Source organism: Pelodiscus sinensis, chromosome 23 (genome assembly GCF_049634645.1).
Source record: "Pelodiscus sinensis isolate JC-2024 chromosome 23, ASM4963464v1, whole genome shotgun sequence".
Taxonomy (NCBI): domain Eukaryota; kingdom Metazoa; phylum Chordata; order Testudines; family Trionychidae; genus Pelodiscus; species Pelodiscus sinensis.
Window position 1 is genome coordinate 21,854,617 of NC_134733.1, and position 23,441 is coordinate 21,878,057.

The window sequence follows — 23,441 nt, forward strand, 5'->3', positions numbered from 1 at the left end:
CCCTTTTGGCACCTTTGTTCACTGTGTGTTATCTGGCTTTGTACTGGATTAATTTATTTAATTAACTTCTGCCGGTTTATGAGAGTGCTAAAAAGAGAACCCGTCTCTCTGCCTCATTTGCCCTGGAGAGAAATGAAAAATACAGCTTCAATGCGTCAATTTAAATGTAAAGCTCACCATAATCCCCATCTCTCAAACAAGTCTCCAGCCCAACAATCACAATTGTCAATTGTTTCAGTGGGAGTGCTGACAAATTAGAGTACTCCTCCGTATGACTCATAGCAGCAGAATCCAGCCCTTCCTTCTATAAGATGAGCTGTTTCTGTAACAATTGAAAGGAACATATGTTTGGGGAGAAGAGTGCATTTTAAAGGGACGGTGTGGCCGGTTCCATGGACCCAAGATCTCTGAGGGAGCTGAACACAGAGCTCTTGTTTTCAGAAAGGAAGAGCTTTACTTTTATCGGTGGTTGTTGTCTTTTGAAAAGAAGTGTGTCTTTTGCACTCCGCCCCAGTGCTCGTGACAATGGCTCACGCTGGAATAGCTGGCTGGAGGGAATCTTGCACTGTAAATACATAAATGCGTATTGTTGTTACATCTAATGAAGCTAGAGTGGTAGTTGCAGCAAATGAATCTAGAGTGGTAGCAAACATCCCTCGGAAAGCGCTTATAGAGCATACAGAACGGGTGCTTTGGAATTTCAGTATCTCACCCTTTGTTGTGGGGTATTTTGAAACACCAAGGCTGTGTCTAGACTGGCCAGTTTTTCCGGAAAATCAGCCGCTTTTCCGGAAAAACTTGCCAACTGTCTATACTGGCCGCTTGAATTTCCTCAAAAGCACTGACGATCTCATGTAAGATTGTCAGTGTTCTTGCAGAAATACTATGCTGCTCCCGTTCGGGCAAAGCTTTTGCGCAAAAGGGCCAGTGTAGACAGCTCAGATTTGTTTTCCGCAAAAAAGCCCCGATCGCGAAAATGGTGATTGGGGCTTTTTTGTGGAAAAGCACGTCTAGATTGGCACAGACGCTTTTCTGCAAAAAGTGCTTTTGCGGAAAAGCATCCTGCCAATCTAGACGCTCTGTTCCGAAAATGCTTTTAACGGAAAACTTTTCCGTTAAAAGCATTTGCGGAAAATCATGCCAGTCTCGACGTAGCCCAACAGTAATTTTGTTGCATATTTGTCTTCTGCAAAATATCCTGGCACAAAGAAAATATCTAGGCCTGGAAGCTTCTGTTCTATTGTGCTGTGATTTAGAATCACTCAGAACTATTACAGGTTCATAGAATCCCAGGGCTGGAGGAGACCTCAGGAGTCATTGAGTCCAGCCCCCTGCCCAAAGCAGGGCCAACCCCAACTCAGTCATCCCAGCCAGGGCTTTGTCAAGCCGGAACTTCAAAACCTCTAGGGATGGAGATTCCACCCCTCCCTTGGAAACCCATCCCAGGGCTTCCCCACCCTCCTAGAGAAACAGTTTTTCCTAATCTCCAACGTAGACCTCCCCCACTGTAACTTGAGACCATTGCTCTGTCATCCGTCACTACTGAGAACGGCCTCTCTCCATCCTCTTTGGAACCCCCCTTCAGGGAGTTGAAGGCTGCTCTCAAATCCCCCCTCACTCTTCTCTTCTGCAGACTAAACAAACTCAAATCCCTCAGCCTCTCCTCGTAGGTTGAAGCTCTCTGATCCGGCACTCTTTGTTCCAGCAACATCCATGGTCCAGCATGATTGCAGTTCGCCAGATGTTCACTTATCATGGCAGTGGCCAAGTTTCCCGCAGTCCCATAAAGTTTGTCCTGGCTCTCAGTGTTCTGTGCTGTTATTTAGCTCTAATTATCCCCTCAATGTCTTCTCAGAGCAGTGGCAGGGTTGGCCATATTGACGTCCCATGGTTGGGCAAATTCTCTGGTTCAGCACCGGTCAGGTCCTGAGGGTGCTGGACTGATGAAGCTCAACCTATATGCTCAAATTGGGTGGGGACATTCCTACTGGTAGACATTGGGACCTTTCTCCTATCAACGGTTCACACAAGGGACTTTCATCTATTGCTAAGTGCTACAGGTCAGGGCTTAGCTCTGCATGCAGGTACTGACTGACTCACAGGGCAATTATCCTTAAATTGTAAACTCGCTGGTGTAGGGACTGTGTGTTTGTCCAGCACCTAGCACCATGAGCCAGTGGTCTATGACACTACGGCAAGGGATAAATAATAATAGTACAAATAAAATATTGCCCAATGGAAAAATGATTCTGGAACGCAGGGTGTATAGCCCCAAGCTGGAAGCCTTTTTTTCAGCTCCTGCTGTGATGGGGATGGCTGGTTAGAAAGGACTCCCTCTCTTGTGTGCTCCATCCCAATAACTCACCTGTGCTTTGGGGGAGCAGGGCACCTGGTGCCAGCATGGCAGCCTTGGTGGAAGCAAGATGGGTGATATCTTTGTGAGAGAGGGAGCAGAAAGTGAGGCCCCTCCCTACAGGAGCAGCCTTGAGGGTAGAGAGGGGAGGTATAGGGACATAGAGAGGGGAGGTAGAAAGCGGAGGTATGGGGATTGTCTTTTCTCTTCCTCCATCCTCACTCCTCCCTGTGCAGGAGGTGTTTCAGGGGGGATGCTCAGAAGTAGGTCTGAAGCTACCGCCTAGGCAGGAGAGGACAGGCCAGCTGGCTGTGTCCATGGTGGGTGGAAGGTTGGCTTGGCTTTCCCAAGGGGGACATATGGGTTGGGGGAGCTGTGGTCACTTGCTGCTGTTCCCCAATTCCCATTACTGGACATTTTACTTATGGGTAAACTGAGGCTCAGTAAGGCGGTGTCACACAATCACATGGCGAACCAGTGGCAGGGGAAGAAACGGAGGCCAAGAATCCTGATTCTAACCATGGTGAACTTGCAGCATGGTTTAAGAGCTCTTCCTATTTTTGTAGAATTTTGCAGGCAACATTTTCAACAGATCCCTGGTTTCTGGATTTCTGCAGAGCTCTAGGCTCCATGGAAAAAGACACTGCCAAGACGTGAAATGCTGCGTATTTATTTCCTATGATTCGGGATGTAACTACTGAATAAGGCACACTTCATCCTGTACCCCCAGTGATCTGAACACACATGGCAATTATTTTTGAAAGATGAATATTTATACACAGAATGGGAACCTGCAACGTCAGTTTGTTGGTTCTTCAGTGTAAACCAGGTACTTTCCGTTTGCTGCTGAGACAATAGATTTGATTTTCTTATTTGACAATTAATGTTTTTGGCAGGATGTTATCCGAGCGTTCCTTTATTACCAGGGATGGGAAACCTACAGCCCAAGGGCTGAATCCGGCCCCTGGCTTGCCTGGATCCAGCCCTCAAAGCTCAGGGCTCACCCGCCCCAGCATTGGAAAGCCCCACTCCAGTGCCTAGAGGGCAGTGTGATTAATCAGGTGATTAATCAGCCCCGCCCAGTCAATCAGCTCCATGAACAGAGCCCTGTGTATTATCTGACTTTGTGAAAGGGGGCCCACAAAATCTACTAGCTTGGGGCCCCCCTTTGCTCTGGCGTGCAAGGAGATGTGGGGAGGGTGTTTCTGCTTCTCAGGGGTTTTTTGTGTGATTTTTCTGTGGGTCAGAGGCCCCTTGACCCAAAAATGTTCCCCACCCCTGCTTTATTACTATACAACTAGTAAGAAAACAGTAGCTCTGTGCTTATCTGACTAACCATGCCATCATGGGCTGTAGGGACTGTGTTCTAGCTGTATTTTGATATCAGTGTAGATAACGTTTCTTGTAATTGTTTCTGGAATTATCGATAGTTCATGAGGTTCTTGTTTATCTCAGATAACCTATACAGCAGGCGAAAGGGAGGGTTTAATGCACACATGTAAGGGAAGAAGAGGGATGTATTTGCAAACACAAGTTAGATCTTGTTTGACATTCCATCTGTTAGTCACAGAATCCTGATGAAGTTGCGGGAGAGGTTGAGACCTGGAGGTCTTGCTTGGAAAAGCTGGATCACTTTTTTTTTATGCCGTTATACTGTAAACCAGTAACTTTCCTTCAGGTGAGGTTAGGGTTCCAAGTTAAAACATGTCTCTTGAGTCTGGCGTCTGGATAGTTATGAGCGTTCCAGACTGACTTCGTTGGGGAACGCAGGGGTGGGGGGAGGGGGGGCGTGTGAAGAGCTGGCCCCGGGTGTCAGGTGAAAACATTTATTTCAAAAGGGCCATTTTACACCCTGAGCCATGATGTGTGATGGCAGGGACATCCCTTCCTCCCGGAGCAAGGGGGGGTGGGTTGAGAACAGCTCGCAGTGGCCCGGGAGGGTCAGGTACGGACAGATGGTGATTTTCACATCTAGATGGCTGGATCCAGTCCCGTTGAGGCTGGGAGTGAGTGGCAGTACTGACCTGCCTGTGGGCCATTTGGCAGCCCCGTGCAATGAGTTCTGAGAGCAGCAGGACACGCGTCCAATTCCCAGATGTCACTTACTAGCAACGCTGCCGGCTGGCTGAGCAGAAACCCCAAAGGATGGGGAGCTGAGGAGACAGACTTGGACAGGCCAGTGTGAACGTTGGGAAATGGAAACAGTTGTATGTTCCCTGGAGATGATTCCCTCAGAGGTAGCTTGGAGCTCACGTGAAGGACGCTATCTGAAGGAGGCAGGCACGCTCTGTGCTCTTCCGTTGTCTGGGTGAGCTCAGTCCCTCGGGTGAAAAAATGGAGAAACGTTTTGGATCACTATAGTCATAGAATCATAGAATCTAGACTTGGAAGGGACCTCAGAAGGCCATCAAGTCCATTCCCCGCCCTCACGGCAGGACCAAGTACCATCTAGATCATCCCTGATAGATGTCTATCCAACCTGCTCGTAAATATCTCCAATGATGGAGATTCCACAACCTGCCTAGGTAATTTATTCCAGTGCTTAACTACCCCTGACATCCTCACCAAAAAGAGACCCTGTGAAATTGAACAACTCCCTGAGGCTGGTCAGAGTTATTACCAATGATATCCTGGTTGTTCATGGTCTAAGTACAATTGACATGAATATGTGAGAACTTGCCATAAGAGAAAACGTGAAAAAGCTTATGGGATAACGGGTTACAAAATGCAGAGCAGTTTCCATTAAATATCACAGGGAGGAAATAGTGGGGAAATTCTGCAGAGATTCTTCCGGAGATTATGAGTTCAGGGTGTCCATTCAATGGGTGTGTCTCGTGGCCACTTTGCTGGAGTGTTGAGCCATCAGGTCCTCAGCTTAGCCAAAGACGAGGTTCCCCATGTAGATCAAACTTCTCTCAGACCCAAAACGATAATCTCAGGAGTGCGGGCTTTTTCATCTGTGATGTCCAGAGTGTCCTGGCTGCATCTGAATGGGAAGCGGCACAGGATGGAGAATTAAGATATTTCTGCTCTGATTCCAGCTGGCACCAAGAAACATGCTACATGGGTTTTTGTAGAAATATATATTTCTGGGTCTTTTAATTTTTTTCCCACCTCAGAAAAAGGCTGGATTTTTGGGCTGAGATTTGGATGAAGGATTAGGCCAGGAATTGTTTTCCCCAGAGGGGTTCTGCTACACTTACATGATATTTAAGGCCATCGGATTTACCAGATAGAGGAGAACAAATTCCGTCGTGTGCCATTGTGACACAGGCAGGACCAAACATGCCCTAACGTGCCCAGGCAGGCATATTGCACCTAGGTCTGGCCAGCTTCTTGGTACTTCACCAAAGCGGGAGAAAGCTAAGAACTAGCTGATCGTCATGGTTGTTGTGAGAAGTTTATACGGCAGATATTTTCAGAGCGATGGGAAATGTAGACTGTTGTGGTCCCAGATGGTTGGAGATGAAACATGTCACTTGAAAAGGGGCGGGTCTCAGCTAACTCAAGAAGAATGAGGATAAGCATCATCTGTTGACCCAGCCCAGCTTGAACCAGATGCAGACCAGAGCACCTACAAAGAAACCTCCGAACAGGGGCTGAGCAGAAGTAAATGAAAACAAAATGACTTAAAATCCACCTACCTGCCTCTTCTTATTCCAGTTATGTGCTTCTTCAGGAGAGGATCTAGTTAACTTAAAAGGGAAAAAGCCTTCCAGAGCTATCAGCAGAACACTGAACCTTGTGAAAGAGCCATTCGACTGGTAATGAAGACACTTCACAGCCCCAGGTATATACTGTCAGGCTATGTCTATACTGTGCCCGTTTGGCGCAAGAAATATGAAAATGAGGCAAAGCGTGGAATATTGCCATGCCTCATTTGCATAATTAATGAGCCTCTGTTTTTGCGCAAGAGGCTTTTGCACAAAAAGGAGTCGTCTGCATGACTCCTTTTTGCGCAAAACCCCCCTCTTGCGCAAGAGCTGTTTTTCCTGAAAAAAATGTGGAAGATTGGCTCATGCGCAAGAGGGGGGTTTTGCGCAAACACCGAGCCTCATTAATTATGCAAACGAGGCATGGTGATATTCCAGGCTTTGCCTCATTTGCATATGTTTTTGCACAAGAGGCTCTAGTGTGGACATAGCCTCAGTGTCTGAATTTGCTGTGTGAGTCGACAGGACCTTCGTTTACAATGTGCTTTAAAATGGTGCATTAGTGTGTTGCTGAAGAGTATAAAATCTCATCTCTAAAAAATCATCCCCCGCTTCAGCTGCCATCAGGCTTAGGGGTACCCGTGTAACAGGACTGTGTAGGGCCCCCTCCATTCTAAGGATGTCCCTGATTGAAGTGTTAATCCACCCTCACAAAGAGAAACAGGGACACACTGGGGGGTGAAGGAGTGAATAGACCGGTGTGGGCGTGTGTGTGATGGTGTGGGAGTGTGGGGTGGGAGTGCATGTGTGAAATGAGAAACAGGCTCTTCCTGTAACCATGCAATCATCATACCGGCAGGTATGTTAGTGACTGAGGAAGATGCTCTGTGGGCTGTATGCACCCAACATGGTGATGGATGGACCTGGCACCCTTGGGACATAGGACGGATAAGGGGGGCCCAGAATGTTAGCAGCTGAGGAAGATGCTCTGTGGGCTGTATGTATCAAGTTCACCATCAAGTAATTTGGATGCTGATTGTGGCATTCAAGACATCTCACTTAGGGGAATATTTACTTGCTCCTGCGTGAGACCAGGTGAAGGATTTTACAGAGTCCAGCAGTTCCACTTTGTACTGACAGAGGGCACTCTAATGACTCGAATGAGTGTCTTGAACAAACAGTAATAGAGATGCAGCCCTGTTAGTCTGGTGTAGCGGAAACAAAATACAGGACTATGTAGCACTTTAAAGACTAACAAGATGGTTTATTAGGTGATGAGCTTTTGTGGGCTGCCAGGGTCTTAACAAAGATGCTAATTATCTTCCCCATTACAAAGATAGCTTCCCCAATTATCACCTCTAATATCATTAGCTCACAGACATTTACTCTCCTCCCATCCTCCCTCTGTTCTGAACTTTGATTTGTCCTTTTCATATGTGTTCATTTTTTTTAATTGTATCCTTTGGTATATATGGTTGTGACAATTGTCTTCCACTATTTGATCTGAGGAAGTGGGTCTGGCCCACGAAAGCTCATCACCTAATAAACCATCTTGTTAGTCTTTAAAGTGCTGCATAGTCCTATCTTTTGTTTGAACAAACAGTGTGGCTCTTTCCCTCAGTAAATTCCAACTTTTACCAGATAAAATTCCCTCCCTTCTCAGGGCATCAGTCTCTTAACGTTGTAAGACATTTGCCTTGGGGGAAATGACGCTATTTCCCCAAAGTAACCAACGCTTTCGCTCTGGAAAGCAGCTTTAATGCCATGACGAATCTGAGCAATAAACAACAACAAGAAGAAGTCTGTGGCGCCATGGTTTAGCCCGTCGGGCAGGCGTGAGGTGTTCTCTCCAGCCCTCGCCTGGATATTTTTGTATTTAAGAGTTTTACTTTCTTTTCCTGTGTGATCCCACACACAGGTTCATTGCATCCAGATTCACCCTGATTCTGAGGCTGTCTTATGCCCTGGGTGCATGCATGCCTCTCCTACCAGAGAGAGAGAGAAACTGGGGACGCTCTCATTTAAGCAAAGGATCTTTTGTCCTGTTCTGGTGAAATGCTGTGAAATCAACAGGAGTTTTCCACTGCTTTAAGGAGCAGGATATAATGATCTATTTGCAGCTAATACCGGCCCTGTCTGCATAGTTTCTGAGCACCTGAGGTCTATGATGAGGTGTGGTTGGCAACATCTGTTCCATAAAGCTCATTTGGTGGTCTGAATTGGCAGCAGTAGTGGTTGTATTCTGCCCTATTTTTCCTGGTCCCTATTCTTTGGATGGGCAGACCTCTGTTTCTCCAGATTGCAGCTGTTCCGACACATTAGGAATCATCTAGGTTTTAGAACAGAGGTGGGGAACCATTTTGGGGTTGGTGGCTACTGACCCACAGAAAAATCAGTCAGGGGCCGCACACAAGTGACAAGCAACAAAAAAACAAAAAACAAAAAACTGACATGGCCCCCGATTGAGGAGAAAGACAGTCCCCTCATTCCCCTCACACACTAGAGCCTGGGGGGTCCAAGCTAGTAGATTCTGTGTGCTCCAACCCTACAGGAAGATAGCGGGGTATGGCCTGGACCACTACTGAGGGCTCCCAAATGCTGGAGCGGGGGGGGGGGGGCGGAGGGAGCCTGGGGACAGAAGGGGCAAGTCGGGGGCTTGCCTCCCCCAATCCTACATTCACCCACTGCCCACGGACTCGTCTGGTGGCTGATCCATCGGGGGAGTGGCTGATCTACAGCTAGCAGTAGAGGCGTCCTTCAGGACCCGCGGCAGTCGCTCCTGATGCGGGACGTCCTACATTCCGTCCCCACAGATGATTCAGGGCGGTGCCTGATGTGAAGGAGCCTCCAGCGAACCCCATCTCTGCCTCACAGTGATCACGAGGCCTTGCCGTTGTCCAGCAATTGCGTCTTTGCACAGGAAGTCCCACCCCCCGATCTGGGTAGCTGTGCGCACTGTATTGGAGTGGGTGGGCGTATGGAACGGAACGCAGCGGCCCGTCGCGTCCTCCCTCCAGAATCCTGGAGGGCAGAACAGACCCGGTGCAGGAGGCCTGGGAAAGGAACCGGTGGCTCAGCCCTTTGCAGGTTCAAGCACGAGGTGCCCAAAGGCCACGTGGCTGGGAAAAGACAGCCCTCCCCCTCGGAGCGGCGCGTAGACATCCCAGAGCTGTCTGTGCCATTCACCATTACTTGGCGCGCCCCCCCTTCCCCCCTGGCAGCATCTTCTGTTCCACACTGGAGCCGTCGTGGCCTTTGCTCAAGTCTACCTTTGACTTCATTGTTGGGAGGCTGCCAAGCTTCCCCTGGGCTGAGCCCAGAAGCCGTGTTTTGCAGCGTGCATGTACATGTACCGACGTCGCTGTCTGGCTCCGGGCCGGCTGCCGCGACCTGCAGATTGAGACTTTTCCAAGTTGTTTTCTCCTGAATTTCTGACAGCCCCGGCGTGGTCGGTGCTGCCTTGGGGGCAGCAGGATTCTCGTGACGGGTTCACCCACAGGTGTGTCCGAGTTTGCTGAGTTTTGGGTGGGGAACCTCAGGCCCAGGGGCTGGATGCGGTCCCCGGCTTGCCTGGATCTGGCCCCCAAGGATCAGCCCCCCCCCCACCGCATTGGAGAGCCCATGCTGGCACGCCAGCCTCACCACAGGGCTGGAGCGGACAAAATTTACTAGCCTGAGCCACCCTCAGCTCTGGTGTGCAAGGGGAATGTGAGGAGCAATGTGGGGACCTGGGGGACACAGCAGTGAAGCTTTTTTTTTCATTTCTCACTTGTGTGCAGCTCCCAACTGGTTTTTCTGTGGGTCAGCGGCCCCCGACCCAGAAAAGGTTCCCACCCCTGGTTTAGGGCCGCTGTGATCTTTCAGGATCTTCTGCGTGGGCTGCGGCTGGGCTGTGGGCGTTCCATCTGTCAGTGGTGGTGGGCGGCGCATGGTCGGCCTGTGATGTGTAGGCAACGGGAAGAGAGGGACACGGGAGGGAGAGTTTGGCTAATCGGGGCCACTTCTCTGATGGGAACAGGCAGGAAAAAATGAGGAAAGTGAAAATCAGTCTGGGAGAAGGGGAAGGAAGAAGGAAAGGGGCGTGAAGCTGGGGAGGGAAAGTCGGGTGTGAAGGAAGCAATATGGTGCCTTCCAGTGCTTTGGATGATGATACAACCAAACATAATTCACCAGTTATCACCAGGCCGTTGTGACAAGCGGGCCCCACAGCAAATGATTCAGCATATTTAGTTGATGGACAGGAGGCAAACCCAGGAGTCCCGACTCCAGCCCTGTACTTGGGTCCCCAGCCCACACTACTTCCCTCTGTTACCCTTCGATGTGTGTCTCCACTGAGCAGCCGGCCACCGCCCGCTGGGCTGCCCAGATCCGATAACAATGGATCCAGGCGGTGGGGCCCAGCATGAAGGCCGCTCTTTGCAGCGGGGGGAGTCCTGGAGAAGCCTTTGCTGGGTACATGTGATACCAGTACTAAGGCAGGGCAGCGTATGCAGCCATGTAATTCGTTCAAGGTGGCTCCTCTGGAGGGAGCGGGGATGGCCCGCAGGGAGAGTTTTCCGCCACACACGCGGGCGCTCGGTTCTGAGAACCAGGCACACGTGTGTTTTGAGGACTCAGCTCTCTCGTCCAGCCTGGCTTCTTCTCCCTGCAGGGAAGCAAAATCCTGCATTTGCGGTGGGAATAAAGTCATATACACGCAGGCTTCATTGGGGGACCGAGGGGAGAGGAGATGGGCAGTCACAGGAGATGAGCCTTGTTTACTCACAGGCATCTCAGACAATGAACAAACCAGGGGAGGAAAGATTATCAGAAAGGCTGGAAGGTACATTCAATGCCAGGCTTCAGCATCAGTTTCTCTTGAGAACTGATTTTTTTCACTAATCTTTCTTTCTTTCTTTCTTTCTTTCTTTCTTTCTTTCTTTCTTTCTTTCTTTCTCTCTCTCTCTCTCTCTCTCTCTCTCTCTCTCTCTCTCTCTCTCTCTCTCTCTCTCTCTCTCTCTCTCTCTCTCTCTCTTGTCTAAAGTCTGGCTATTGCTGAGTTTCTGGAATGGGGCTTCTCTACACCTATGCTGGGCCCAACCTACAAAAGAGATCCAGACCCTCACAGTTTAGCACGGCTGGATTCGGAAGGGTTGGCTCAGCCCGTTAGAAAGTTAGGAGCTGTTTGCAAAGTTTGTTTCTTGGCCGGGGTTCCCATGCAATATTTCGGAGCGTATGGCTCTGCGTTGGGGGGAGAGGGAGGGTTGATCTGGTGCTACATGAAGTGTAGGTGTTGAGATTCGAAATGGAAGTGAACGAGCCTTGACAGAAAGGCCCCTGATGGATCTATCAAAATCCTTCTAAACATCTTCAGAACTTAGCAGAGGAGAGAAGCCTTCCTGTCTCGCTTTCCCAGTCCTGCAGGATTCTGTCCCCATGGTGGAATTCTCTATTGGTGTGTTCTGTAGGGTGACCTCGAGGATCATTATCATGTTCTAGGCATTTTCTGGCCATTCCCCTAAGGGGAGTAGCAGAAAACAGCACCGCCGTGCCTCTGCCTAGCTGCGCGATCCTTTCCCTGCTAGCCAAAGAGGGGGTTCACCCTGTTAAGGGCACTGGCCATCCAGGAAGCTTGGCATCCGGCTGCCAAAGCTGACACAAGGGGGTAATGTCAAGGTGCAAGGTTTAGCCCTCTCACAGGTGGTGAAAAACAAACCCACCCGGAGGAGGGATCTCAGCTCACTTCCCAGTGCGCTGGCCCTTTAAAGAGGCTGTAACAGGACACCTGAAGTCCTGGAGAAGTGTAGCTGAGGTTTCATTGTCTCTAAACTGGCTGGTGTCTTTTTTTTTTCCCCTCCCTCCTCCCCTTTTCCCTTCCTCCAGTCCCAGTTTAACTTGCTGAACAGCAGCATGGATCAGAGCATCGGCAGCCGCGCAACGTCCACCAGCCCTTACAGCTCCGAGCACCCCTCCAATGTCCCAACGCATTCTCCCTATTCGCAGCCCAGCTCGACCTTTGACGCCATGTCCCCCGCTCCTGTCATCCCCTCCAACGCCGACTACCCCGGGCCCCACCACTTCGAGGTGACTTTCCAGCAATCCAGCACCGCCAAGTCCGCCACTTGGACAGTAAGTTGCATGAGTTCTTGACTTGGGGAGAGAGGTGCATGCGTGTGGGTCGCCCTGCTTGCCACAAGTCCGCCCCCAGCCCGTCGTTGGCGCGGGGTCATTTCACCGAGGACTACCCCAGGTGTGGCTGTCACCTTGAGAGGCAGCACATGTAACACACGCCAGGCAAGCAAAACTCAGGGGAATAGCGGCCGGTTCTTTTCAGGCTTTGTTTCCAGACACAGTAGAAGCCAAGATTTTTATTCTGTTATTGTGTCTTTCGGTTCGTAAGAGCCGGTGAATCACTGGAGCTCTAGGAGCCCTGAGGATGGAACATGCAGCTACCACAATATCGTCCCGCACCGTCACACAGTGAGAAAAAAGAACAGAGTAGCCCGTAGATAGTCGATACCACAGTTGCATAGACCCATCCCTACATGTACCCCAAAGGCCGGCCGCTGGCTGCAGGGAGATGAAGGGTGCTGCTTTTCTCATCAGCGGTTCGGTTGTCCTAGGGGCTTTTGCAGACGCATGGTCCATACAGAAAACAATGATTTATGCTTATTTATGTGTCAAACATTTCTGTCCAAGACTTTTTTCCAGAAGCATGAAAAAATTCCCTACTCAGATCCCGAACCCCAAATCATACCAGGGAAAAGAGATTGCTCGGGGGACAGAATTCATTTCCCTAGGGAAATGCCTGCCAGGGTATAAGGACGGAGGGGAGACAGCTGACATATAAAGGGAGCAAAGGGGTTTCCTATAGGGTCACGGGCTGATAGCAAATTATAAGCTACATGCATGAGCCCTACGGGTGATGCCGATGTTGATGTTTGGAGGCTGGTATATTTCGTTCTTGTGAAAGGCCTTTTCATGCTGGACAGAAAGTTGCCTTCCGGCTGCTTAATGCGGCTGCTCCTGTGCGGTGCCTGTCTGTCCAGTACATGCCGCTCCTCCAGCGGCGGCTGCTGCGTGTTGGAATGGAAAGGACACAGTGACTACAGCCTAGCGGGAGCGTGGCAGAGAAGGGGAACGGATAACAGCTGGCTCCCTGCAGCTTGTTTGATCGTTCTACACAGCCACTTTGCCCCCGGGAAGCTGGGAGGGGAGAGCAGCAAGGGGTCGCTGCCACGGGGTTCCCAGGTGAGCAGGCCAGATGGATACAGGTTGAGGTATAAGCATGCCCAGCCCAGTGCTGGAGGAGGGAACTCCTCTCTCCTAGTCCCCGTAGCACTGGCCACGCTCTGTGCCCGTCCGAATTCTCCCCGGCAAGGATACGCCAAGTGATGTGGATGCTGGTGTCAGCAAGGAAACCACGCAAACGCCCGGGAAATCCCTACAGCTTGGGACTGACCCCTCAGTCGTCAGCAGCTGTTGCAAGATAGCAAGAGAGCCTCTCAGGCAAGCCAGAAATCAGCATGTTTTAAAGGGATCCTGGCTTACTCCACGGTTTGGCGTGAAGGGCCAGATTCTGTGGTGTAGCTAGCACCGCTCCACTGAGCTGGACTATGTACCCGGCCAGCTTTCTAGTTCAGCGGACAGGCTGTCTGTGTGCTCTCTGCCCTCGCCGGGTCTGGGAAGCGCAGATTAACATGAGGCTACCTCTCTGGATTAGGTCTGGGAATTAGCTTTAGGCCTTGAGGGTAAGAAACAACCCCAGCCTGTTCCTCTTCCCTCGGGGAGAAAAGTTCCTTAGTGAAGTGTGAAGGTGGGTGGAATCGCACAGGTAGCGAAGGGACTCAGGACCAGTGCTCCCTGTAAGATGAGGGCTTGGGTGGCCACCCAGGGGAGATTTGAAATTCACCCAGCTTCTGGCAGAGCATCCACAGGGCTCCCCCCACCCCACCCCAACCCACCCGGCAGCATGTATTTCTATTGATGGTGCACATCTGCATGTGCCTTGGTGCACATCACAACATTTATTCCACTCATGGATGGAAAAAGTTTGAGGGCACACTGCTTAGGACTGTGCCCTGAGGCAGAGAAGCATCTAGGTAAGCTCAAAGGGGCAGATTGGGACAAATCTTCTCTCCAAACCCTGCTTCCCTGGTGGGGACGTTCGAAAAGAAGGGGTGCCACATGGGAAACAAACGTAGGTGCTGTGAGAGGGCTCAGCTCTGAGATTTCTCCTTCCTCGGGCACTCACACGAGCCCCCGCAGGGAGGTGGGAGTGCTCATCGCACACGGGTATGTCCGATCCAAAAGACAGGGCTGCCCTGATGCCTGTCGTTTGACATCCCGAGCCCTGATGATGCAGGCGAGACACGAACAATCAGCCTGGCAGCAAAGAGCAAAGGCAAACTCACTCAGCGTTTCCTCGGGGGACTCAGGAGCCTACCTGGTCTGGTGTTTCCCGCCAGCGATGCGGCTCTCGAGAGGCAATGAAAAGCCGGCGACGGTGCAGGCTGTGCTCGCTGGCTGGATTCCCTGGGACAGGGACAGGGACAGAGCCCGCATGTCAGAGAATGAACGCCTGCATTCCTACAGCGCTCCTGACAGTCACCCCCAAACCCAGGAGCTGTCCAGTACGTGAGCATCCCGGGAAAGCACCCGCCTGGTCGCCAGGGAGTGAGCTGTTAGGAAAATGCCCTTTCCCAGTTCTCAAATTTGCACCTTGTCGCGGGGCACAACTCACCACCACAGCGCCTCCTGCTGGCAGCCCTGGGAATTAGCTCATTCCCAAGGCGCCCCCCCTCTGGCTGGCGTCTCCCCGCATCCTCACTCCTTCCTTCAGCTCCAGACCTGCATCACTCCCGGACCGCGGGGTCCTATTCAGGACACTGCCCTCCGGCAGGGCCCGTGCCAGTGTCTCTCGGTCCCCTTCCGGGGGGAAAGGGTGTTTATCAGTCTCTGCACTCTGGGGTCCTCCCCTCCCAGGGAACCCCCAATTCCCCTCCACCCCCCTTGTCTCAGTGACTCGTGGCCAGTGTTCATCTAGTCCCTGCCACAGGGGCAAACTGCAGCTGAACTGGCCACTCAGCATCGGCAGGGGGGTGGGGGCCTGCTGCCTTTGCCTGCCCTGGCTGTCTCCCTGCAACCCTGCTACCCTCAGGCCTTGTCTCAGGCCTTGCAGCCTGGGAGCGAGGCCAGGCCAGTTCCGCCGGCCTTTCCCCAGCCCTGCTCTAAATCAGGAAGCCTCCAGCTTCCCTGGCAGCCAGGTCCCTCCTGCTCCCCTCTCTCCTGAACCCTTATTTATACAACCCCCAGCTGGGCCCTAATTGCATCTGCCTCAGCTGTGGACTTTGCGCTCAGCCCTCTCCCGGGGCTGGGTTTTAGCCTTACAGGGTCAGTGTGGGGAAGACGCCCCGTCACACGCCTGGAACATACCCAGTGTGTTTCTACCCGATGCCGTTCCCTTCCCACACCGGCAGCTGCCTCAGTTAAGGATGGAGCCGCACCGGAACAGGTGCACAGAGCTCCTCTGTACAGCCCACAGCCGCCGACTGCATCACCTCCCTCGTGTTTCAGAACGAGCCATTTTCCTGCTGCGATGGGCTGTGTTGCTGACTGTTCTGTCCCCAGTTATCGGGGGCTCTTTGGTTCTGGGACTGGAGCCTGTTCTCCGTCACTAAAGACCCGGGCTCTCTGAGCTTCCCTGATGATGTCTGTACTGCATGGGCATGCCCACAGCACTGGTTATGCTGCCAAAGTCCTCTGCCATCATGCAGAGGGCTCCACATCAAAGCTAGGATGGATTCAGCACGTCAGATATTATGGAGTCCTGTTCGGGAAACTGGGGTCGTGGCTGGGCCTTGCACAAATGCAGAACAAATGACCCAAATCCGGATCGCCCTTGCTCCTGTGAAGCACGGTGGAAACGGCTTGCATGCCGCTCAGGTTCAGTAGAACTCTGCTTAGATTAGAATGAAGTACAAGTTGAACCTCTCTGATCTGGCACTCTCTGGTCTGGGAACATCCGTGGTCTGGCAGGGTTTGAGTTCTCCAGTTGTCTGCTCATCATGGGTGCAGCCAAGTTTCCTGCGGTCCCATAAAATGTGTTTATAGCCACCAGTCCTGGCTCTCGGTGTTGTGTGAGTCAAGTAAGCAGTGGAAGGGGGTGATGCTGCTACACAGTATTGACCTCCGGTGGTTTGGCAAATTCTCTAGTTCAGCACCGGTCAGGTCCCAAGGGTGCCAGACTAGAGAGGTTCAGCATACCCCAGACTGCATCTCCATCTCATTGACAGAATGGCGCAACTGTGGAATTTTGTATTTTCTGTTCAAAGCAAGAGATTATTTTCCAGTCTCAGACTGTTTCATCGTATCACAGTGGGTTGGCTGCAATGCCAGTTTATTGTGCCCTTACACTAGGCACGAAGCTGGTCTGTCGGGAGGGGGAATGGCTGACAAGAGAGGCTAGTTCTCATGTTTGGAAACCCCAAATCATCATTCCTCGTTGTGCATTGCAGTGCTCACGCCAGTTTTAACCTTTGAAAGGGCTCACTGCTCATTTGTACCATTTGGAAATTAGCCTCCAGGAGGTTGTAGGCACTTGGATATTGCAGTGTCAGAGGGAATATGTGGGATAGACAAGGCCTGATTCTACTCTCACATGCTCCATGTAAGTCCATTTGTAGTGGCACCATTAATGTCTCTATAGTTACACCAGGTGAAACCTGTGTGAGACCAGAATCCGGCCTCTACTTTCCCTGTATTTTGTACAGTGGAACTCGTGGGAGATACTTGGTTCCAAAATCAGCTGTATTGCCAAAGCGAGCAAGAACGAGATTATTTTCCAGGTCTGTTTTCTCTCCACTAGATTACATGTGTTAGTGCCCTGCTAGATACAAATCTGGAGAAGGAGTGTTTGTACCAAAAAATGATCACAAATAAATCAAGTGATCATACTTGAATTTCACTTGCTATGTACAAACACCATATTGTCTTGACCAGTGTCATCTGTACGTAGTACTGGTAAATGTCCAGTTTCTTAAAGCTGAAAACAATTATGAGCAAAACTGAGTGACAGGACATATTTAAACACAAAATTGTGAATGATAATTGTGAATTGTTTAAGAACACTTTTTAGATGCCTAATCTCCCCCCCTCCCCCCCCTCCCCCCCCCCCCCCACACACACACACACAATTCCATATTCACAATAAAAGGCTTTGTTGGTTTAAAAAATATCCTATTATGAGGAAAGGTGAAGTAATAAATCATTATATATAAGTATATGGAAAATTTGGAAAACAAAAATATTGAGAGTACTAATCAGAATTTAGGTAATGCAGACGATTGTTAAGAGAAGCTAAAGTTATCAGTGAAAAATCTCTGGCCAGTGGGATTGAGGACAGTAAGAAAGATTTCTTTAACTATATCAGGAACAAATAAATAATGCTGTAAATCTGATACTAAAAAATATGGTAAAACTATCGATCATGGTGCGGACAAGTACTCAACAACTCAACAAATAGTTCTGTTCTGTATTCAGAAAGAAGCAACATATTTTCATGTCTTATCATGATAAAGAAATGTTTTCTACGCCATCAGTACAAGGAAGGATTGTAAACAACAACTATTAAAAGTTAAACATTTTAAAATCAACAGGACTAGATTTGCCCAGCGAGCTCTCTGATTCACAGACATTATTTTTTTAACAAATCTTGGAGCAATGGACTGGAGTGAATGATCAAAGAACCTATTGGCTAGTTACCCAGACAGTGATACTGGGCATAATCATGGGATAGGCTGAAAGGGGACACAATCATTAAGAATGAAAAGGTGATAGCATAATGAATACCCGTCAATATGGATTTATGGAAAACAGTCTAATCAATAGGTCCTTGATGTTGTGTTTTGATGAGAACACAAGTTTGGCTGCTAAAGGTTGCTGTGTTGACATACTATACTTACTTCTGCAAGGCACTGGCCTGAGAGCATCTCTACACAGGGGTCAAGTGCACAGCAAGGCAGAGTTGAAACCTACAATGACCAACTTGCTGCACACCAAGTGGCCCTGTGGAGCCTGCTACCACACACTAAAAGTTGTGCACGTTTAGGTACTCGCAGGTCAGAAGATTTTGGGCTGTACATGGCTTTTTTGTCTTGGCTTAAAAACACGAGAGCCAAAGCTTGGAAGCTGAGGACAGACAAAATCAGACTAGAAATAAGGTGCAAATCCTTAGCAGTGAGAATAACTCACCATAGGAATAACTCACCAAGGGATGTGTTTCTCCGGTACTTGGAGCAGCTCCGTTAGGCTGGCTATCTTTTGAAAGATAAACTCTAGCTCAAGCATAAAGTATGGGGTCAGTGAAGGAATTGCTAGTAAGGTTCCCTTGCCTATGCAGTGGAGGTTAGATTGCATTGTAATTCATCCCTTAAAATCCGTGAATGTATCAGTCTAGGAAAGGGAGCAATGGACCAAGGCTGCAGTTGCAAACTGAGGGCATATGTGGGTCAGAAAATGTTGCTATAGGGCTTCCCAACAGGAATGTCCCGCAGAAGATGTGTGAATCAGGCGTGCCTGTCCTGTGAACTGACCCCCTTAGGGTACGTCTACACAGCATCTTAAACTCAAAATAAGATATGCAATTTGTGCTATGAATCTATTTGTGCTATTTGTGCTTCGACTCTATAGATTATTTTGAAATCGGGTGCATCTACACAGCACCACATTTTGAAATAACGCGCTATTTCGAGCCATCTCTTATCCCTCGTGCAACGAGGTTTACCAGGACGGTGAAATACCACGCCCGTTATGTCAAAAATATTTTGAAATAATGGGCGGCTTGTATAGATGGGGGTAGCTATTTCAGGGTACCTCTGGCATCCCAAGATAGCCATGCAGTGTAGACGTACCCTTAGAAACAGAGTCATAGAAGAGACCTCAGGAGGCATTGAGCCCAACCCCTGCCCAAAGCAGGACCAACCCAACTCAATCATCCCAGCCAGGGCTTCATCAAGCCAGGACTTAAATACCTCCAGGGATGGAGATTCCACCAGCTCTCTAGGGAACCCTGCCCAGCGCTTCCCCCCTCCTAGTGAAATTGTTTTTCCAAATATCCAACCTAGCCCTCCCCCAGTGTAACTTGAGCCCATTGCTCCTTGTTCTGTCATCTGTCACCACTGAGAACAGCCTCTCTCCATCCTCCTTGGAACCTCCCTTCAGGGAGTTGAAGGCTGCTCTCAAATCCCCCCTCACTCTTCTAAATAAGCCCAAATCCCTCAGCCTCTCCTCGTAGGTTGCTCCAGCCCCCTCATCATTTTGGTCGCCCTCCACTGGACCCTCTCCATTGCGTCCACATTCTTTCTATAGTGGGGGCCCCAGAACTGGATGCAATACGCCGGATGTGGCCTCACCAGTGCCCAATAAAGGGGAATAATCACTTCCCTAGATCTGCTGGCAATGCTCCTCCTAATGCACCCCAATATGCCGTTAGCCTTTTTGGCTACAAGAGCACAGTGTTGACTCATAGCCAGCTTCTCATCCACTGTCATCCCGGCTCGAGCCTGTCTCTCCGCAAAGCAGTCGTGGTTTCTGTCTCTTAGTACAGTGCTCCTGGGATAAAGTCATTGGTGTGTTTTGTGCAACACCCTGGCGCCGGGCTGCTTTTCTAACAATCTCTTCGTCAGCAGAGGGCCACGAGGGGGGACAGACCCTGAAAATGAGATTTTGTTGCTGTGCCTTGAGAGGCCCCTGTGCTGGCCTGTTTCCTGGGGTGGGAGGAAGGGAACGGATCTGCTGCTGAACAAGACAGGGCATGCAGGGCGTCTACCTGCTTGTGGGAAGCTGTCAGGACTCTCCGTTTCGTGGTGCTGCCTGTACATGCCGGAGCTGGGAGCCGATCTCGGCGGTTTTCTCACATTCACCCCCCTTGCCACGCCAGCCAGCTGGTAACTGATAGATAATTAGTATTTTTCTCAAGGACTATTTCTGAAGGGCTGCTGCTCCCCCTCCCCCCTGAAAACGTTAGCATCCTCGCCAAAGCCAGCAGAACTGTTAATAGGGTCTTTGCCTCCTGCGGCCTGCCTGCAAAAGAGCCCTAGGAATCAAGCCACCTCCCTCCACACAGCTGATGAACCAGAACAGAGGGTCCGTCCAGTCTAGCATTGTGGGCCTGATTTTCCAGAGCCCGGCCTTGCTAATGGTTTACGCTAGCACGTGGCTCTCTCTTCGCCCAGGTGTACGTGGCTGCACACGGCAAGAGAGAATCAGCCCCCCTCTCTGGCAGGGAAGGTGTAACTTTCCATCGTGGTCCTCCTGGAGGGGGCGTTACTGGAGGAAGGAAGATGATGTTCACCCCAGGCCTCTGCTGGTGACCAAGCTGCCGCTCTGAAGCTAGAAACTGGCCAGCCCTCCAAATGAAATGGAGCAGCGCAGGACTGATGTCTGGGTGTAGGCACAGGGTGGATTTACAGCCCACTTCACTTATGGGTTGTGTCTAGACTGGCCAGTTTTTCCGGAAAATCAGCCGCTTTTGCAGAAAAACTTGCCAGCTGTCTACACTGGCCGCTTGAATTTCCACAAAAGCACTGACTTCCTACTGTCTGAAATCAGTGCTTCTTGCGGAAATACTATGCTGCTCCCATTCAGGCAAAGCCCTCTTGCGCAAATCATTTGCGCAAGAGGGCCAGTGTAGACAGCTCAGATTTGTTTTGCGCAAAAAAGCCCCAATGGCTAAAATGGTGATCGTGGCTTTTTTGCGCAAAAGCGCGTCTAGATTGGCACAGACGCTTTTCCGCAAAAAGTGCTTTTGTGGAAAAGCGTCCGTGCCAATCTAGACGCGCTTTTCCGCAAATGCTTTTAACGGAAAACTTTTCCTTCAAAAGCATTTGTGGAAAATCATGCCAGTCTAGACGTAGCCCTGTTGTTTCAAGCACAGTACAGGGAATGGAGCCAAGTTGCCAAGAGAGACTGTGACCCTTGACTGGAGAGATTCAAGGCTGGGACGAGGCATCAGCCTGGCAGGGATAGGAAATCCCTCCTGCCAAGATGAATAGCGAGGGACCTAGTGACCCACTACAAGTCCGGTGCACCACCCCCCCCCTCGCCCCCCGTGAAGTCCGTTCAATACCACAGGGACAGGCATGGGATAGGAGCCTAAGAGAGCGCTTTGCCGATTTCACAGCTGGATTACTTACTGCATCGGTGTGAGGGCAGGGGATAGGGAGGGCCGGGAACTCAAAATATTGGATTTGGGCCTGAGAGAAGGGAAGATGACCGAAAACGTGTGTGTCTCAAAGGCTGGCTGATCCGGTGCTAATCATCATCTGCAATACTCTGTACGGTACACAGACAATGGCAAAAGTACGTTTCCCTCTGGTGGCAGCAGGAGGAAATAAGGAGCCATGCCAGGAGTTTGCTAAGGAGGCGGAACGCCCAGCAGGGTGCCAAAGGCCCCTTCGGAAGGGCTGTGGCTCTAAGTCAGATCACGCTCTGCCTCGGAGCTCTGGGAGCCGCTGAAGAGCAACCCCCCTGGGCGAAAGTGCGGGGAGAGCCTGGAAGGGCAGAAATTGGAAAGCAGCAGGGCCCTGATCCAGTCCACGGATGTCAACGGGAGCCTTTCCGTGGGCTCCGGCTGGGCATGGCGCATGCTCCGTGAGCCCCAGATACCAGGGGATGGGGGAGAAAGCCCACGGCGTGCATGGAAGAGCTATTTGGGCAGGCCTGGGGAAGACGCTGGAGCCGTAGGCTGTTCCAACATGACCGTGGTATCGGTTGCATTATCTCAGAGGCTGACGGAATGCATGGACCGGTGCCTCTCGCAGTTTAGCATGAAGAGGGAATTCTCCCTCCTCGATGCTGCCGGCGAAGCCCAGTTAGACGGGGTGGCGGTAAATTAGCAGCGCTCCAGCCAAATCTTCTCGAGCCTTAGCACACCCCATTCACCCCGTGTTACACCTGAGGCCAGTAACGGCAGCCTGGCCTGGCCGATTGACGTCAGTGGAGGGGCAGGAGCTTGTTACATAGGTGGCAACCACAGAAAGTCCCAAATGTCTCATTCAGCAGCGGTCCCAGAAAGCCCAGGCCGGATTTCCACAGCTGTGCAGGTGCAGGGACGCGCCGAAATGCAGGACGAGCTTCCTGCTTCACTTTTCCATGCACATTCTGGGGCTTATAAAAATCGCCCCCGTGTCCGTCTCTCATCCAATGGCAAACAGACCTGAGTCTGAAGCCTGGGTAACGGGGGAGCTTGAGCCTCGGCCTGGTCGTGGCGTTCCATGAGCGGGGCAGTGGGCGGCCCCGGCCTGCCCCACTCGCATTAGTCAGAGGTGTGTGGTGCGGTTTTGTGCCATTTAAAACCCACGTGTGGTTGCCAAGAAGGAAACGCACATTGTGCGCTCGCAACAAGCAGCCTGTTCCATTCTGCACTGACAGACCCACTCGCCCCCTCTGCCTCCGGGACAGACAGAGGAGACCTGGGCCCAAGCGACCCTCGCGTATGCTGCCCCCACCTCTCAGATTTGGCCCAACCACCCGTCTTGTCCTGGCAGGGCTGGCTGGGCCAGATTTACAGGAGCGACGTTGCCCCCGGCTCCTGGGGTCACAAATGGGGCCCAGCCGTGGTCATGACCGTGGGCCAATCTGTGGCCTCGCTTGTCTATAATGATAGTGGCCTCTGTATGTCGTACAGGCCCTGGGTCGGTTCCCACTCTACCCAGCGCGACGCCACCGATTTCTCCGGGGTGAGCCACGGTCGCTTCATGGCTCTTTTCGCTGGCCCTTCCTCTAGCTCCCTCTGCCCCTCTTTACACACTGGGCCCTGCCTGGCGCAGGACGCTGGCCCTGACCCACACGGTCACACTGCCCTCCCCTCCCCAGGCGAACGCCCTATCCCCTAGGCCACGCCGGAACCCGCCCACCACCTCACCATCAGGGCGCCCTTTATCCTGCCTTCTGCCGGGGCAGCCTGTGTATTGGCTATCCCTCCGCACAATTCCAGCCCAGCTTGACCGGCCTCGGTACCCTGATGGCAACGGCTGCAGCGGAGTTGGCACGTGCCGGCCCCAGGCTGGCTGGCCCAAGAGCCCTTGGGTGGCACGGGCTGTGAAGGAGGAATTTCTGTCTCCTCCCATGATCTAGGTGGGCCCCGCTCTGGCCCGGATGACGTGCCCAGCTGCAGACGTTTCACCCATGCACCTGCCTGGCACCTAGTCTGTGCAAAAGGCCATGGACCTCCCTTTCCCGGCCCCTCTCCCAACCAGCAGCTTCACCACCCCAGAGGAACATGGAGTGATGCCAGAACCTTTACAGCAGAGCTGGGGGACCTCAGGCCCGGGAGCCGGGTGCAGCTGCCGGCTTGCCTGGATCTGGCTCCGAGGCTCAGGGCTCCCCCCACCCCAGCACTGGGGAGCCCGTGCGGGTGCTGCAGCCCCTCTGCTGCCCCTCTATCTGGGTGGAGC

The 23,441-nt window shown here is 51.4% G+C and overlaps 1 protein-coding gene across 4 annotated transcripts in view; it reads left to right on the forward strand.

Moving 5' to 3' along the window:
• The window catches only part of TP73 (tumor protein p73), a 112,297-nt gene that overhangs the window by 49,216 nt on the left and 39,640 nt on the right, over positions 1-23,441 (forward strand). For all 4 annotated transcript variants that reach the window (XM_075906809.1, XM_075906811.1, XM_014574393.3 and 1 more), the window contains exon 4: positions 11,869-12,114. In XM_075906809.1, coding sequence (XP_075762924.1) covers positions 11,869-12,114 — 246 coding nt within the window. The remainder of the gene's footprint in view (positions 1-11,868; positions 12,115-23,441) is intronic.